The 15,353-nt window shown below is 31.5% G+C and overlaps 1 protein-coding gene across 2 annotated transcripts in view; it reads left to right on the forward strand.

Moving 5' to 3' along the window:
• Positions 1 to 15,353, forward strand: part of Apoltp (Apolipoprotein lipid transfer particle) — a 1,459,665-nt gene that overhangs the window by 537,038 nt on the left and 907,274 nt on the right. For both annotated transcript variants that reach the window (XM_072546518.1, XM_072546519.1), the window contains exons 28-30: positions 4,578 to 4,816; positions 14,347 to 14,665; positions 14,877 to 15,010. In XM_072546518.1, the coding sequence (XP_072402619.1) occupies positions 4,578 to 4,816; positions 14,347 to 14,665; positions 14,877 to 15,010 (692 nt within the window). The remainder of the gene's footprint in view (positions 1 to 4,577; positions 4,817 to 14,346; positions 14,666 to 14,876; positions 15,011 to 15,353) is intronic.

Raw genomic sequence — 15,353 nt, forward strand, 5'->3', positions numbered from 1 at the left:
ATAAAGAATAATACCAACTTTACAAAGTTCAGTTAGTTCAGGAGTTAAATGAAGATGATCCTGATAGAAGGCAAGAATTCTGTCAAATGATGATGGACATAATAAACGCAGATTTGCAGTTCATAAACAAAATAGATTTTTCTGATGAAACGAAATTTCATTTAACCCTTAACTACTGACGTGGATGTTTCAGGACGTAGACTCTGACATGCGGTATGTCATACCGTTGCCTATTCTCCTTTGTTTTTAATATGAATTTATCTTATATCACTGTATTTGTTTTTTATATCAACTACGGAATGATTCTTCACATTGCTGTAGCATAATATACTGCTACAAGTAAAATAAACTTTACTTTTTCAAGAATATTATGAATGCATGCATAATATTTAAAAAAATGGTGGACGTTACTACAAAATCGTTTATAATCTAAATTACAAGAAAAATTGATTACTTGTGACTAACAAATGGTAAAATAATGTTAAAAGAAACAGACTAATGATTTAAATTTAATGAGAAACTAATATACAAAATCCTGACAATAACCAAAAATTACAATAAAATAACTAGTCATTTTGCGCGCAAGGTCCGCAATTTTTCTTTGTACACTGTAAGCACACTGGTTTTCCACAAGAAAAGCACACATAAAAAGTCTTTCGCTTTAATGCACTTGAGCATAAGTAACACGTCTTCTTTTTCTCAAGCCTTTCTTCAAAATCTGCTTCTTTTTGGCGTTTTTGTCCTAGTATTCGTTCAATACCACATAATAATTCTCTCGGGATTCTGGGATTTTCGAGTCTTCTTTGTAGATGGGGTAAAACTAATTGTTTCGCCAACTCCTTTGTGTAGTTTAGCCTTTCCATATTATCTTCTTGTAGTGATTGGTATACAATATGCGAATTAACAGCAGCTATATCAATGATGCGGTAAAAAATAGTAAGTGGCCATCGGCGAGAACGACGTTTTACAGAATATTTGGCACACTTGGCATCTAAAGTATCGACACCTCCTTTTGTACGATTATAATGAGCTATAATTTCTGGTTTTCCAGTAATCTGATCCGTGCCTATTGAATGGTGCATCGAAGAAATAAGTAAAACAGCCCTCGATTTTTTTGGCACATGGGAAATTAGGGATAATTGTTTCGTAAATCCGTAAGTAGTTGAATTTACTTGCCTACATAGGTGTGGCTGGAATTCCGGAGGGATTTCCCGTTTATTTTTCTTGAGGGTTTCCACATACGTTAACTTCTTAACTTCTAACTGCTTTACTAATTCTATAGAACTAAACCAATTATCAGCTGTGATATTACGGTTAGTTCCATAAATAGGTTTAGCAAGCCGAAAAACAGATTAAGTTGGTTTATTCATCTTCTTTTCTTCCTCAGATAACCCAGTTCCGTCAGTGTCCTTGCCTCCATATATATAGGCATTGTTTAAGTAACTTGTTCGTGCATCAGTCAGGCACATTATTTTAATGCCATATTTCACAGGCTTATTAGGCATATACATTTTAAACCTACACCTTCCCCTAAAGCCGACCAACATTTCATCAATACAAACACATATGCCTACGAAATACAGTTTTTGACAATTTGATATAAATATATTAAATATGTTACTAATGGCTGCTGTTGGATCTATCTTTTTTCTTTTTTCTCTATCCAGAGGGTTATCAAAACGTAAACATTTTAGAAATATTGCAAGTCTTTCTTTTGACATAACACATCTGAATATATCTCTACCAGTGCCATCTATAGCAAATATAGAATTTATATCTTCGTCATTGGATTTGAAAGCTGATGAGTATAAAAGCAATCCCAAAAAGGCTTTTAGTTCTATTTCATCAATTTCATTTAGTTCTGGTCTATTTATTCTTTTATAGTTTTCACGAATTGCACGTAATTTATTATTTATCCATTTACGTATTTCTTGTATTATATTTCTTATTTCCTCAGAAATAAGAAAATTAAAAAAAAATGATGAAGTTTCGTTTCTTACATCTCTGGACCGCACAGCTGGTACTTTTGTTACAAGGTTGTGTAACGGAGTTCTTACATTTTTCGAAGGTGATGTAGTAGACCACTTAAAACGATTTTTGCCATAAAAATATGACTTACCATTATCATTTAAATAATATTCGTCTTCAGAACTTTCCGACTGCTCACTTCCGGTGTCGTGTGAACTTTTAATACATACTTCTTCGCTTGCATCGTCAACATCACTATCACTAAAATATTCTAAATCACTAGGTACTTCGTCAGCCCATTGAAATAAAACAGCCTCAAAATCATCATCTGAAAGCTTTACAATTTTGCGGCTAAATTTAGAACAACTGTATGAACTTGCTGCCATACTAACAGCAAAAGAATACACTACACTGCTTTTAACTATAGAAACGTAAATACTGACATGCGGTACTTGATACCGCAAGAAAACTTTATGTCAACGTAGCTCAAAGATTAAACGTGTACTAAAACTGCAGCAGTTGAGAGCAGGTACAATTAAACCCCACTTGAAGGTACACAGATGGTGTTCTAAGAATCTTTTATAAAACACGTTTTACAACAAAATATATTTTCGGCTCGGTATGGCATACCGCATGTCAGTGGTTAAGGGTTAAATGGAACGATTGACAAACAGAACTGTAGATATTGGAGCAGAGAAAATCATCACTAGGTGTGTGAGACTCACATGCAACATCCTAAAAAGTTAAAGTTTGGGCAGGTATCATTGACAATAAAATATTGGTCCTTATTTGTTTTGCGGCACAGTTGATGGTGAGGTTTATCTAGATTTTTTGATTAAATTTTTAGTGCCTACATTACGAAGATTTTTTCCTAGTGTTAATCGTTCAAATGAGATAGATCGATCTATTTACTACCAACAAGAAGGAGCTCCATCGCATTTTGCACGTATAAGTAGAAATTATTTAAACGAGGTTTTTCCCAATAGATGGATTGGAAGACGTAGAACGATCGAATGGCCGGCTAGATCTCCCGATTTGACTCCTCTAGATTACTTCTTATTGGGTTATTTAAAATCTAAAGTATATTTTAATAGACCAAACAATATTGCTTATTTAAAAGTTAGGATAACGGAAGAAATTAACAAAATAACCTCCGAGGTTGTACAAAATGTTGTACGAGAATTCCAAAATCGCCTCGGTTATTGTCAAGAAGTGAATGGTGGTCATTTTGAACATTTAATTTAATTGTAAAGTACATTGAAAAATACATTCTAAATATTGTGTGACATTATTATCTTTATTCAACCTAAAGTTTTGTGGTAGAGACATTATCAAAATTTTACAACTTAAAAATCAATTTTCTCAGTTATGATTGCACCAAACTTAAAACTTTATATTGCTGAACAGAGGACTAAAATCCCTTTCTAACAAGGTGCCATACGACCTCCTTTATTGTTTAAAATTTTCTTAAAAGGGGATGCTTATAATTCAAACAGGATGCTGGAGGGGTATAATATTTTCATACTGTAAATTGTCAATTTCAGAATAAATATCGACCTGTTGCAGGTTTTTTTTTCACATAGTACATAATAACGGTAAAAATGAATCTCTTTCATACATATGGATCGCATGGTATAATATGAAAATGAAAATATTAGTTAGGGCGAAATATTTAATATTTCCTTACGGAAAAATAGCCCAAATGATGCAAGAAAGTAATTAACGACAAAATAATAAAACAAATCTTGGGATTCGAATATATGGCAGTAGAAATATCTAGCTACAAAAACAAAAAAAAATGTAAGAAAATAAGTAGATAAAGTTTCTTATAGTAGAAAAGTATGTAGATATAAATCACGTGGAAGACTAATAATAACTTCTTGCGATAGAATCTAGAGCAGACACAGCAGAAACAATCAGAATACGTCAGAAATGGGAGCCTTAAGATCAAATGCTAGGAAAACATTAAGATATAGAATCTCAAATAACCAAATAAGAGATCTCTGTAAAATACAAAATCTTGTACGATAGAGAATACCGCAAGACGGGAATGGGACGCGAACATTAAAAGAAGTAAAACCAACATCACTAGGCTACCAAGATGACGAGATGCTGGAAGTCAAGCAATAACTACAGCCTTTAGATCAGACAAGAATATGCCTAAAGCTTAATATGCGAAGAAGAAAAATGCTGTTTTAAACTTATTTCTTGTACATTATAACTTAATTTCCATGAGCAGTGTCAAAGTGTCCATTTAGGTAAATTCAAACATGTAGGCTTATTGCCAAAGGTAGAAGTTCAACCTCAATAAACAAATCAGAATATTACTTTTAAAATAATTATTACTGGAGTGTAGTTCAGAAATTTTATACAAATTGAAGTATTTGCAGGTACAGTGTATTGGTATTGGTATTTTTATTTTATTTTCAGTTCTGATTATATATTTTACAATAGGACATTAAGAGAAACATAAGTGGAAAATTATTTACAAGTAACCTTTTTAGCTGATTTTTTATAATTTGTATATACTTGTTTGTATTAAATATTTTTTACTACTTATACAATAAAGTTTAGTAAGCGATTTGATTTAACTTACGTATTTACTTTAGATATATTCTCGAATATCTTGGCTGATACGATCTGGGAACGACTTTCGTGGGATGGTCCAATTAGAAACTCCATTCTCTGGTCTGGAAAGTACAAAAGCAGGCTTAGAAGTATTCCTTTCAGATTTGAGATCGACGGTTCAAGTCATGACCCAGATTAATCCCATAGAAGTTGAGGTAAATGCGACATTGAATAACAATGTACTTCTGGCTTATTCCCAGCTTGGCTTCAATGGTGATAAGTAAGTAACTTTTGGATAAAGTACGCTAAATACAAATACGCATATAACTTACGAATTAGTTTGTGATTATAAAAAAGATATTTTAAGAAACACTTTTAACTGTTATCATTTTCGTATGACATGTTTTGACAAAATATTTCTGTGCTCTGTGTGCAAAGAGAGTTAAGTCCTAAAACACTGTTTTGAGATAAAGCGTTTCAAGTTTGCAATAATCTGTTCGAGTTATACTTTTGGAGTTTTTATAAGAATGTATGCTTCAAAATTATTTTAAATATTTTTGATCAACTAAATATTTATTTCTCTCAATAACATAATCAATATGTAATATAAACGAACCAAAGTAGTATCATAAAAAAATAATAAACTTTTTCTTACATGGACTTAACACAATTTGCACAAATAACATGAAGTTAACACGCTTAACGCATAACACAAACTATTATAAAAAGCATAAAAAATAATATTTAATAATAATAATGGGACTCTTGAGACCAAAGTAGGTTTAAATAAATATTAATACAAGAACAATTAGCAAGAAACAAAACTTCTGTTTATTCATTTAAGTGATACTAAACCAAGTAAATTCTATTTCATAACAAAAATAAAGAAAAACTGATATGAAAAACGAATCAGTATTTTTTTTAAATTTTATTTAGTATTTACATTTTTTTCCTTCTTCCTGCCTGTTTGTTTCTTTGCTTTATTTTCTTGGGCAGCTGTAATTTTTTTCGTGGTTTTCACATTTACTTTCTTTCTTTGATTGCATTATTTCTTCATTTTCTTCATCAGGAACATCATCACGGTAGGTATACTCTGCTTCATTTGAGGTTGTTAAGTCTTTATAGAATTGGTAAAATACTGATAAAATATAAATAATATATAAGCAGGTCGAGGAGGTCATTTTATTTCTTCTTAGGTATAGGATTTTTGTCCTGAGTAAAGTAAATTAGGGTTCATTTTGTTAATGGTTTCTTTGCCTCTTCTTTGAAAACTAATGCATTGAAACGGTTGATTACGGTCTAAGGAATTCTTATAGTAAATTATTCCAGGCTCATTTTTGACTAACCTTAGCCCAACATCATCATTTCGTTGCTGAAGGTCGGTTTTTAGCAGCTTAGCAAAGTCAAAAAACCTATCTTGATTCATCTCCTTCACTACAAATGGGCGTTTCTTACCAGTGCTTTGTATAAGTTGGGCCCAATCATGAGGATGATGAATGTTTCCAGCAAAAGTTGTTTTCTTTTTTTTCAATAAGGGCTTGTGATGTATCACACTCCATGTGCGTGTGGCCCGGTACCAAAAATTTATGGTTTATCTCTTCTAAGTTAGGAGAATTTTGTATGGTAAAAGTTGGGGTTATGGTAAATGCTGGGGTTGTTATATTTGATAAACCATTTATTCAGAACACAAATTTACACTATTTCTTAACATTACTTATTTTACTACTTAGTTGACGTTTCTGGGACTACTTCATAATAAATGATACGCGTTACATCAAGTTGTTATCTTGACGTTAATTTAGTTCTGCTCTCAGATAAAAGTCGTTGTCTCTTTTATAATAGGCCTTGCAACGGTCAGCAGTCGTTCATTAGTGGGTCAAGTTTTACATACCTAACCTACGACAAATTTGTGTGTTCATAATTCTGCCGACTTTACACAATTCTAATCAAGGCTATTTTATTGATGTCCTTGATTTGAATTATTAAACATATTTTATATAAACAAATGCGAAATGTATTACACGTTCCTTTTAAACTTTATCTTTTTATGAATTGTAATATTTTAGGGATAATACCACATTTGCAAGGCTATCATACACATAGCAGCTACATGAGTATTCTTGTTTTGACCACCGCATATATCTGAGTACATGGTCAAACTTTTTACAACAGGCTTTATAGCTTCACAAATAAATTTATGTACACATGAGCCAACTTTATTAGCACTTCTTCCAGATACACCTTCATGCCAAAGGTAACAGTAAGTTGTGCCGTCACTGCCGTCGTAAACTGTTAGATTGAAAGTCCAAAGTTGGCGTTTATAGAAGGCAACAGAACTATGCACGAGTGGAGTGGGAAGGCATTGCTGCATGTCAAATCTCTCAGTTTTGGTTGAATCATTAACTTTTGAATTTTCTTTGTCTAACTTTTTAGACTCGTACGCATAGTCAGCGTTATCAAGGTGGTAATTTTATTTAATTTTATTTAATTTTATATAATTTTATTTAATTTTATTTAATTTTATTTAATTTTATTTAATTTTATTTAATTTTATTTAATTTTATTTAATTTTATTTAATTTTATTTAATTTTATTTAATTTTATTTAATTTTATTTAATTTTATTTAATTTTATTTAATTTTATTTAATTTTATTTAATTTTATTTAATTTTATTTAATTTTATTTAATTTTATTTAATTTTATTTAATTTTATTTAACTTTATTTAATTTTATTTAATTTTATTTAATTTAATTTAATTTTATTTAATTTTATTTAATTTTATTTAATTTTATTTAATTTTATTTCATTTTATTTAATTTTATTTAATTTTATTTAATTTTATTTAATTTTATTTAATTTTATTTAATTTTATTTAATTTTATTTAATTTTATTTAATTTTATTTAATTTTATTTAATTTTATTTAATTTTATTAAATTTTTTTTAATTTTATTAAATTTTATTTAATTATTATTTATTTAATTATTCTAAAGCATGATACTTTTTACGAAATGATATTAGAATTAGAAATAAGATTTTTATACAAATATGGGATCATGAATTCCTATTTGGTACAAATTTCTTTTCTTCTTTCTTTTCGGCTTTTTTTATAAATATGTTTCTGTGAGAATTTGTCTGGAATCCGTGTATTAAACAGCTGTAGTTTTTCCTGGACATTGCTTCGAAAGTGGGTAAATATTTGAAAACAACGAGGATCTTCTGGAGACTCTTTTACTAATACAAAGAATGCGCCATTTAAGGGTTATCACTCCCGAAGCTACTTTTTAAAAAGGCCCTTTTAAAGGTACAGCTAACAGAGGAACAGCAAATTATTTTAAAAAAATTACAACTGGCTTTAAAATCGAAATTTACAGTATTAATAAGAAATTAATTGATGACGACCTGTCTGCAATTTGTGTCGAAACTGCTGATCGGCTGGACTATTGGACTGCAATACTGCTGACATCCGGAGTTAATCTATCGTAATTCGCTATTGTATTTTCAGAAATAAAAGTAAAATTGCGAAAATAACAAAAAGTAATAACCGCCAAAAACTCTCAACTGGAGATAGACTTAAATGAATCAAATCTAAAAATCTTTTATTTTTACCATTAATAAAAATCAAGTTAAAAGTTAAATCAAGTTATCCTAATCCCGGATACTCCACCTTGGAATAGACCAATTCCACATTCAATCACTTCTCTATTAGAATACAGTAAACATGAAACCTCAAGCCTTCTCATAAGACAACACTTCAAAGAAATCATAAGTAAGAACCAATTTAAAAAAATTCTGTATACAGATGCCTCCAAAAGCGAAGCAGGCGTTGGATGTGCCGTTACCACATATGATGAAAAAATAAAATCATTATTTTTACCGAATTTGTGCAGATTATACACTGGAGAACTTTATGCGATACTAGAAGCTTTTAAAAACTAAAAACAGATGATAAAAACAAGCAATATGCACAGACTTCCTGTCGTCACTACAATCGATAAAAAGTCTATACTCTCAGCACCCTTAGTTCAAGAAATTCATAGAACTTACAGTGCACTCGCTTTTCAAGGTGTAAATGTCACGATCATCTGGCTACCATCCCATATCGGCATCCCCGGCAATGAAAAAGCAGACGAACAGCCAAGCAAGCTTCTTGTGTAAACAGTCAATCCTCAAAAGCCCAACATATTCAAATCTATAATGACATAAAGCAAATTTTTAAGCAACAACAGTATCATACCTGGCAAACCCACTGGAACACAATCAAGAGTGCATTACATGAGATCTGGCAGACTGTTCAAAAATTTGAACTTTCAACTATCTCTGGAAATGAAAAAGCTATCATCCGAAGATTAAGAATAGGACATACCCGATTCACACATGAATACTTAATGAAGTCCGAGCCGACGCCCAATTGCCAAATCTGCTCAAGTGTATTAACTGTGAAACACATCCTGATCGAGTATCCCCGGTACGAAAACCACAGAGTGCAACATAAAGTTAAGTCTAATAGCAAAGACGTTTTAAACTTTCCCGATCAAGTCTTTAACCTAATTGGTTTCTTGAAAAACATTCAGTTGTTCAACAGAATATGACCCCTTGTTTTCCATGTACTTAACTTATATATTCTTTAGTCATAGGTTCTAAGCTTATAGATTAACTATAGCAATTAGTTACATGTGCTTATTGTAATTATTGTACACAATATTGTTTGTGTCAATGGTCATTGCAGCCGAGACATATTCATTTAAATAAAAAAAATCAAGTTAAAAGTTCTACTATTAAATGACACGTTAGAAATCGATAAAATATATGACTCGGGAGCAAATGTGTCATTGATCAATGTAATTACAAATAAAAAACCAGAAAAAAGATGACCTTCAAATAGTTAACTTAAGAATAATTAATGGTCTGAGAAAAACAAATGGTATGGTACCGCTAGAGATAAAAATTTATGAGATTGAGAAAAAATGGATGTATTTATGTAGATAGTGAAACTTTCAATTATGATTTTTTAATTGGGTTATTGTATCAAAATTCTTGTATTAAATTGTAATGATTGTATTAAATTAAAACGAAGATCTAAGGCTCACACAATACAACAAACCTAAAGAAATTAAGAATACACCAATTAAAGAGGTATACAAATATGAAGTAAATTTTAGTGAGAGTCTAAATACAGACAATTTTGAAATAAGAATTAATCATTTATACTTAAATCAACAATCAGCAATTGAGAAATTAATTTTTCTTTTTCTTTCTCAGCTTTTCCCTTTTCAGTGGTAGCTGTTTCTTACTCTTCGTCCCCACTCATTTCTGTTTATCGGGTTTTCTTCACCTAAACTTTTCTATCTTATGTCGTCTGCCACACAATCCTTCCATCTTCACCTCGGTTTTCCTCTGCCTCTAGGGAAAACATGGGGGAAAACACCAAAAAATAGTTTTTTTTTGTTAATTTTGAGGATGTTCCAGAGAAAAATTGAAAATCTAACCCCACCAATTACAAGAAAAAATCACTAAAAATAATTATTTAGAAGTTTAACAAAAATTAATTACATACATAAAATTTTCTCGTTTCTCCAAGTAAGTGGTCTATCGAGATTAATTTCAAGGTATTTTGCACTACCGGATTGCGGTATATCTTGATTGTTTAGTTGTACAGGTGGACGTTTGTCAGAGATTTAGTTGTAAAGGTTAAATGGTTGGATTTACTTTTATTAACCTCGATTCGATATTTTCTTAACCACATCTGAATGGTGTTTAAGCGGACATGTAACCTTCTAGATGCTTCGATCGAATTTGTGTGCGACGAGAGGATGACGGTGTCATTAGCAAATGTTGCCAAGGAACACTGCTCAGAAGTGGGTAGGTCGGCCGTGTATAATAGATATAAGAGTGGTACACTACCAAGCACACTACCTTGAGGTACGCCAGAAGTTATAGGTCCCAATGCTGTTACTAGCGTACCGTATTTTATTTGGAAATATCTGTCTGTTATGTAGGATCTGAATATCCTATAGTATTCAGATGAGATAGTTGGTGTTTAATTTTATACAGCAAACCTGTATGCCATACTTTATCAAAAGCTTGTGTGATGTCCAAGAAGACTGCAGAACAATATACATTTTCCTTTAAATACTGATTTATGATATTAACAACTCTGTGCACTTGGTTAACTGCCGCCTGTTTTTGTCGAAAACCAAATTGGTTGTCAGGAACTAAGCAGTTTTCTTCTATGAAAGAACTTAATTTCTTTATTATTAGTTTCTCAAGAATTTAATCAAGAATTTGTAATAAACTAATAGGTCTATATGAAGTTACGGATTCTAAAGGTTTGCCTATTTTATGGATTAAAATAATTTGAGCCACTTTTCATTGTGAAGGAAAATATTCTAATCCTAATCCAGTAATCAGCTTAATAACCAGAAACTTTCTTTTTATTAGTAATAAGTATTGCGTAAATAATTTCGGTTTTTCTAAAAGGTTTAATAGGCAGAAACAGCTGGTATGGGCAGTCCATATATCTATGAATATTTTCCTTTCCCTCTGGTTGTAACTCACAGGAAAATAGAGTAAAGGTAGTTCAAGTGTTCGAGAAATATATTTGGCTTTTATTATATTTGCCTTATTGTTATGGTCGTAACAATTTTCTAGTAGCCTTCCAAAGGGTGTAATCTGTGGTTTATAATGGCGATAAATCTCTCAGAAATTTTGCAGTTGATGTATTTTTAGATAACTTAAGCTTTTTTTCAGGTCTTTTGCTGCTTTGTTAAATGATGCTTTATTGGTCGGTGTTCGATTGTTTTGCCATGTCTCCAATTGTTTGTATAATGGCCTCGGTATAGAACTTCTTGTTAGGTTTAGTATTGGTTGGTGGGGTGGATTCTCAGCACGCTTTCTGTACACATGTAGTGAGATGATCCACCGCAGTGTCTAGATCACTTTCTGTCTTTAGACATAAGTGTATATGTAAGTTATTAGTAATGGTTTCTTTACATAAAGTCACATTCGTTTTTGATGAATAAAGCGTAGGAGGTCTAGGTAAATAAATTCTTTCAGAAAAGATTGTGAGAAATATTGGTGAGTGATTGGATGTTAAGTCGAAGCATGCTTTAATTGTTAGGTGATTATCGGCTGTACCTTTAGTTACATATATACAAAAATCAAGAAGATCTGGAAGTTTTCTTCTGTCTGTTGGCCAATATATAGATACCTGTAAAATAACTTTTGAGGTTATTAATATTAACTGCCTAAAGTAGTTGTCTGCCACGTAGGTTCATCAATCTAGAGCCCCAAAAAGGATGTTTCGCATTATAATCACCACCCGCTAGGAACATTAATCCAAGTGATTTAAAAATCAGAAAATTGATTTGTTTTTATTGTGTGCTTCGGAGGGCAGTATAATGATAATATAGTGATTGGCTCACTCCAGTCTTCAATTACTATGTTTGTGGTCTACAGGTGCGGTATTTTAGATACTGCACACTCCGTGTGCAGTATCACCAGGACGATTTGTGGTTTACCATTTTTAAATTGGGCTAGTTCCAGTAACTTTTACCTGTAAAATGGAAATAAGTATATATATATATATATATATATATATATATATATATATATATATATATATATATATATATACATGAAATGCGCTGTAAAGGAGAAAAAAAATATATTTGTTGGTATTTAGTATTAGTATTTGGTATTAGCATTTAGTATTACTTGTCTAATTCCCGAGCAAAAACAAAAAACGCTAATTAAAATATATATGTGCCTGTATAACATATAGTTAGCTCTATATTATATGGGTGAATTACATTTGTAAATCATTATTATCAGACAGGTTATTAATATTCGAAAATATGATGAGTATAAGACATATCTTGTTAGAGTAATTTCAGTTCGGCTAATAGATTAAGTCCACAGTAAAAAGAAACTGTTAGCATACACATTGCCTGTTTTGCCCTTGTACCGATTTTTGAGAAGATGGTTTTAAAAGTAAGTGAAACAAAATCGTAGATAAAAGGTCAGTTTTTCTCAATCCTCAACTATAACAGGTCAGAGTGATGGAAATATGAAGGATAGAGCCAGTAAAAGTTCGCAAAACTGGCAAATTATCCTAGTCCCATACAAAGAGATCATGAGATACGACGCTTTCCACCGACGAAAACACAAAAAGGTCTAAACAACAAATAGTGGAATAAATAAATAAAGAAAGTAAGAGAAAAATCAATAAAATAAAAAGTATTGAGCTAAAATAAAATAAATACTTGAGAAAAAATCAAACAAGGAAATAATTAAAATCACCAGAGAGAAAACAAAAACCCCAGAGAGAAAAATAAACAAATCAACAGAGGACAGTTCGTAGTCGACAAATACTGCAAATCGCACTGTGTGGGTCCCAATAGGTAATGACCAACAAAATCACAACAGGACCTTTTCTATAGATATCCTACAAAAAAAAACTAACAAAAACATAAAAAACGGCTTAGTCCAACAAAAAAATTAACAAAACTCTAATAAAACCGGCGAAAGCCAACAAAAAAAAATAAACAAAAAAAAAACCCGAGCACATATGGCCCAAACAGTTGAGCACCATGTCTCCGAACCAGACGTAGTCAGGACCGGAGGCTTGAGGCCCAAGCAAGAAATTTTTGATATGCGGACAAGTCACTAGAGGATTACAGGGATAAAACGCGTCATGCTGTCCTAAATTTGAATCGGTTAGGGAATCATGTTGGAGTTCTGTTACCCAGGACTCGCACATGAAGGGCATTTGGCTGATAGTTGTGCCCCTATCGCGCATCAGAGTGCTATAGGGGAGAATGGGATGGTTCGAGTCTGGAGCATCGGAGCGGGGTGGAGTAACTCCTGTTTTACTCGAGTTAATACACCTCGCTCCAATAAATTGTTATACCTGAACGTAATTCTAAGGGGTGAACATATATCACAGGCTGGGTTTAATTAAATTGCTTGCTTGCTTCACTTACGTTGAAGGTCCTTGAGATCTTTACCTGTACTGAGACTTTCTTTTGTGTTTCATTTTATGTTAGTTTTACCATTCTTATTAGAGATAGTGCAAACACTCCTGACCATGGAGCTGCTCGAAGGCGGAGTCAAAATTCACGCAAAGGCAGAAATGTTCTATTGTAAACCAAATTTCGTCCACTGCGCCGTGGTATCTCTAACTAAGCCGAAATTGCTAGTGTTGTGGGGGTTGTAAATAAGTTTTCCCTGTTTATGGAATCATACGCCTGTCTAAAATACACAAAGTATATACAGTCCCAACCTGTGTTCGTAACAATTCTGTATTAACTGTTTGCGAAAATCTTATCAATTATGAATCTCTGCTTTTCTTAAAATTGACGGGCTATTTCTCTATAATCTTATTTTCATAAGCTTATAACACATGTATTTCCTATTGTATATTATGTTTATATGGGATTAAGCCACAAACTTATTGAAATAAAAATTACATTTTTAACTGCTGTTTGACGTTACAATTTCCACTCTATAAATCGTTTTAAAAAAAGATTATTTTAACAACTAGTGAGGAGTGTTTTTTTAACTGAAAATTCTTTCAAACAACTTTATAATCACCATTGAGGTGATTCAAAATAGTTGAAGCATTCCATATATTTACTCCATTCTTTATTACCATCTAATATAATTCAAATTAACTTTCATTTTTCCTGGTTTGTTTTTAAACTGTGGATTCCTGCTATCAATTTATTGTAGTAATTTACTTCTGTTTAGAAGATGTATTTGAAAACATAAAAACCTCAACATACTAATAAATTGTTTTCGATTTTCAGAATTCCAATAACCGTCAACTGCTCGATTCTCAAACCGTCGAGAGATAGAAGAGATTTTAAAGGCACTCTTCAGTTAAGGGAGAAACTGTTCAAAATAACAGGAAATGCCGATTTGATGGGCCGGTTACCTTCAGCCGTTTCCGTGAAATTTACTCCTGAGGACAATAGCCCTTCCGTAACTTTTGAATACCGAATTAAATCAACAGCACTCAACAGATATGAACTATTAGGAAGTATACAACATTCGCATAGATTTACCAGGTTTAATGCCAATTTAAGCACTACGGATGATAAACACCATTATCAAATCGATTTAAAGGTATGGATATTGTAATTAATATGAAAATAAGGTTATCTTATATATATATATATATATATATATATATATATATATATATACGCAACTAATATTATCAGTTGTTAGGTAATATAAAAACTTTGTGATGTCAGTTTGATGATAGAATTATTCAAAATATTGTAAATTAAATTATTATAATTCTAAACTCTTTAAATTACTTATATTTTTGTAGATGAATACATCCAACAACGACACCTTTATTGTTCGTGGGATTACCACTTTCGGTGATAAAAAATCTGTCCTGAACATCGAAGCTGAAACGCCTATAATGAAAATGGAACGTCCCAAATTCGGCGCTACCTATACGTGAGTATACGAGATACATTTTTTATTATAATAAATTGTGTTTTACTCAGATTTACGAATAGGTTAATTTATATAAACTAAAAAAATAATAAATGAGCTTAATTACACTCGCAGTTGGTATGGGTGGGTTTTTGGTAAACAGAGTAATGAAAACCTTGGTATTGACCTTTCTTTATTATGACGTTGAGGAATAGAAAAGATGAATTAGTTTCTATCTCCAGGGCGAACTGGATACCAGGATATGTCCAATTCAATTGGAATTTACAAGATTCTAAAGCTTGGTTTAAACATTCATGAGAATAGTGCTCAGGTCTTGAAGATTTCATGGAACATAGCGTTACTC

This window comes from Diabrotica undecimpunctata, chromosome 10 (genome assembly GCF_040954645.1).
Source record: "Diabrotica undecimpunctata isolate CICGRU chromosome 10, icDiaUnde3, whole genome shotgun sequence".
Classification (NCBI taxonomy): Eukaryota; Metazoa; Arthropoda; class Insecta; order Coleoptera; family Chrysomelidae; genus Diabrotica; species Diabrotica undecimpunctata.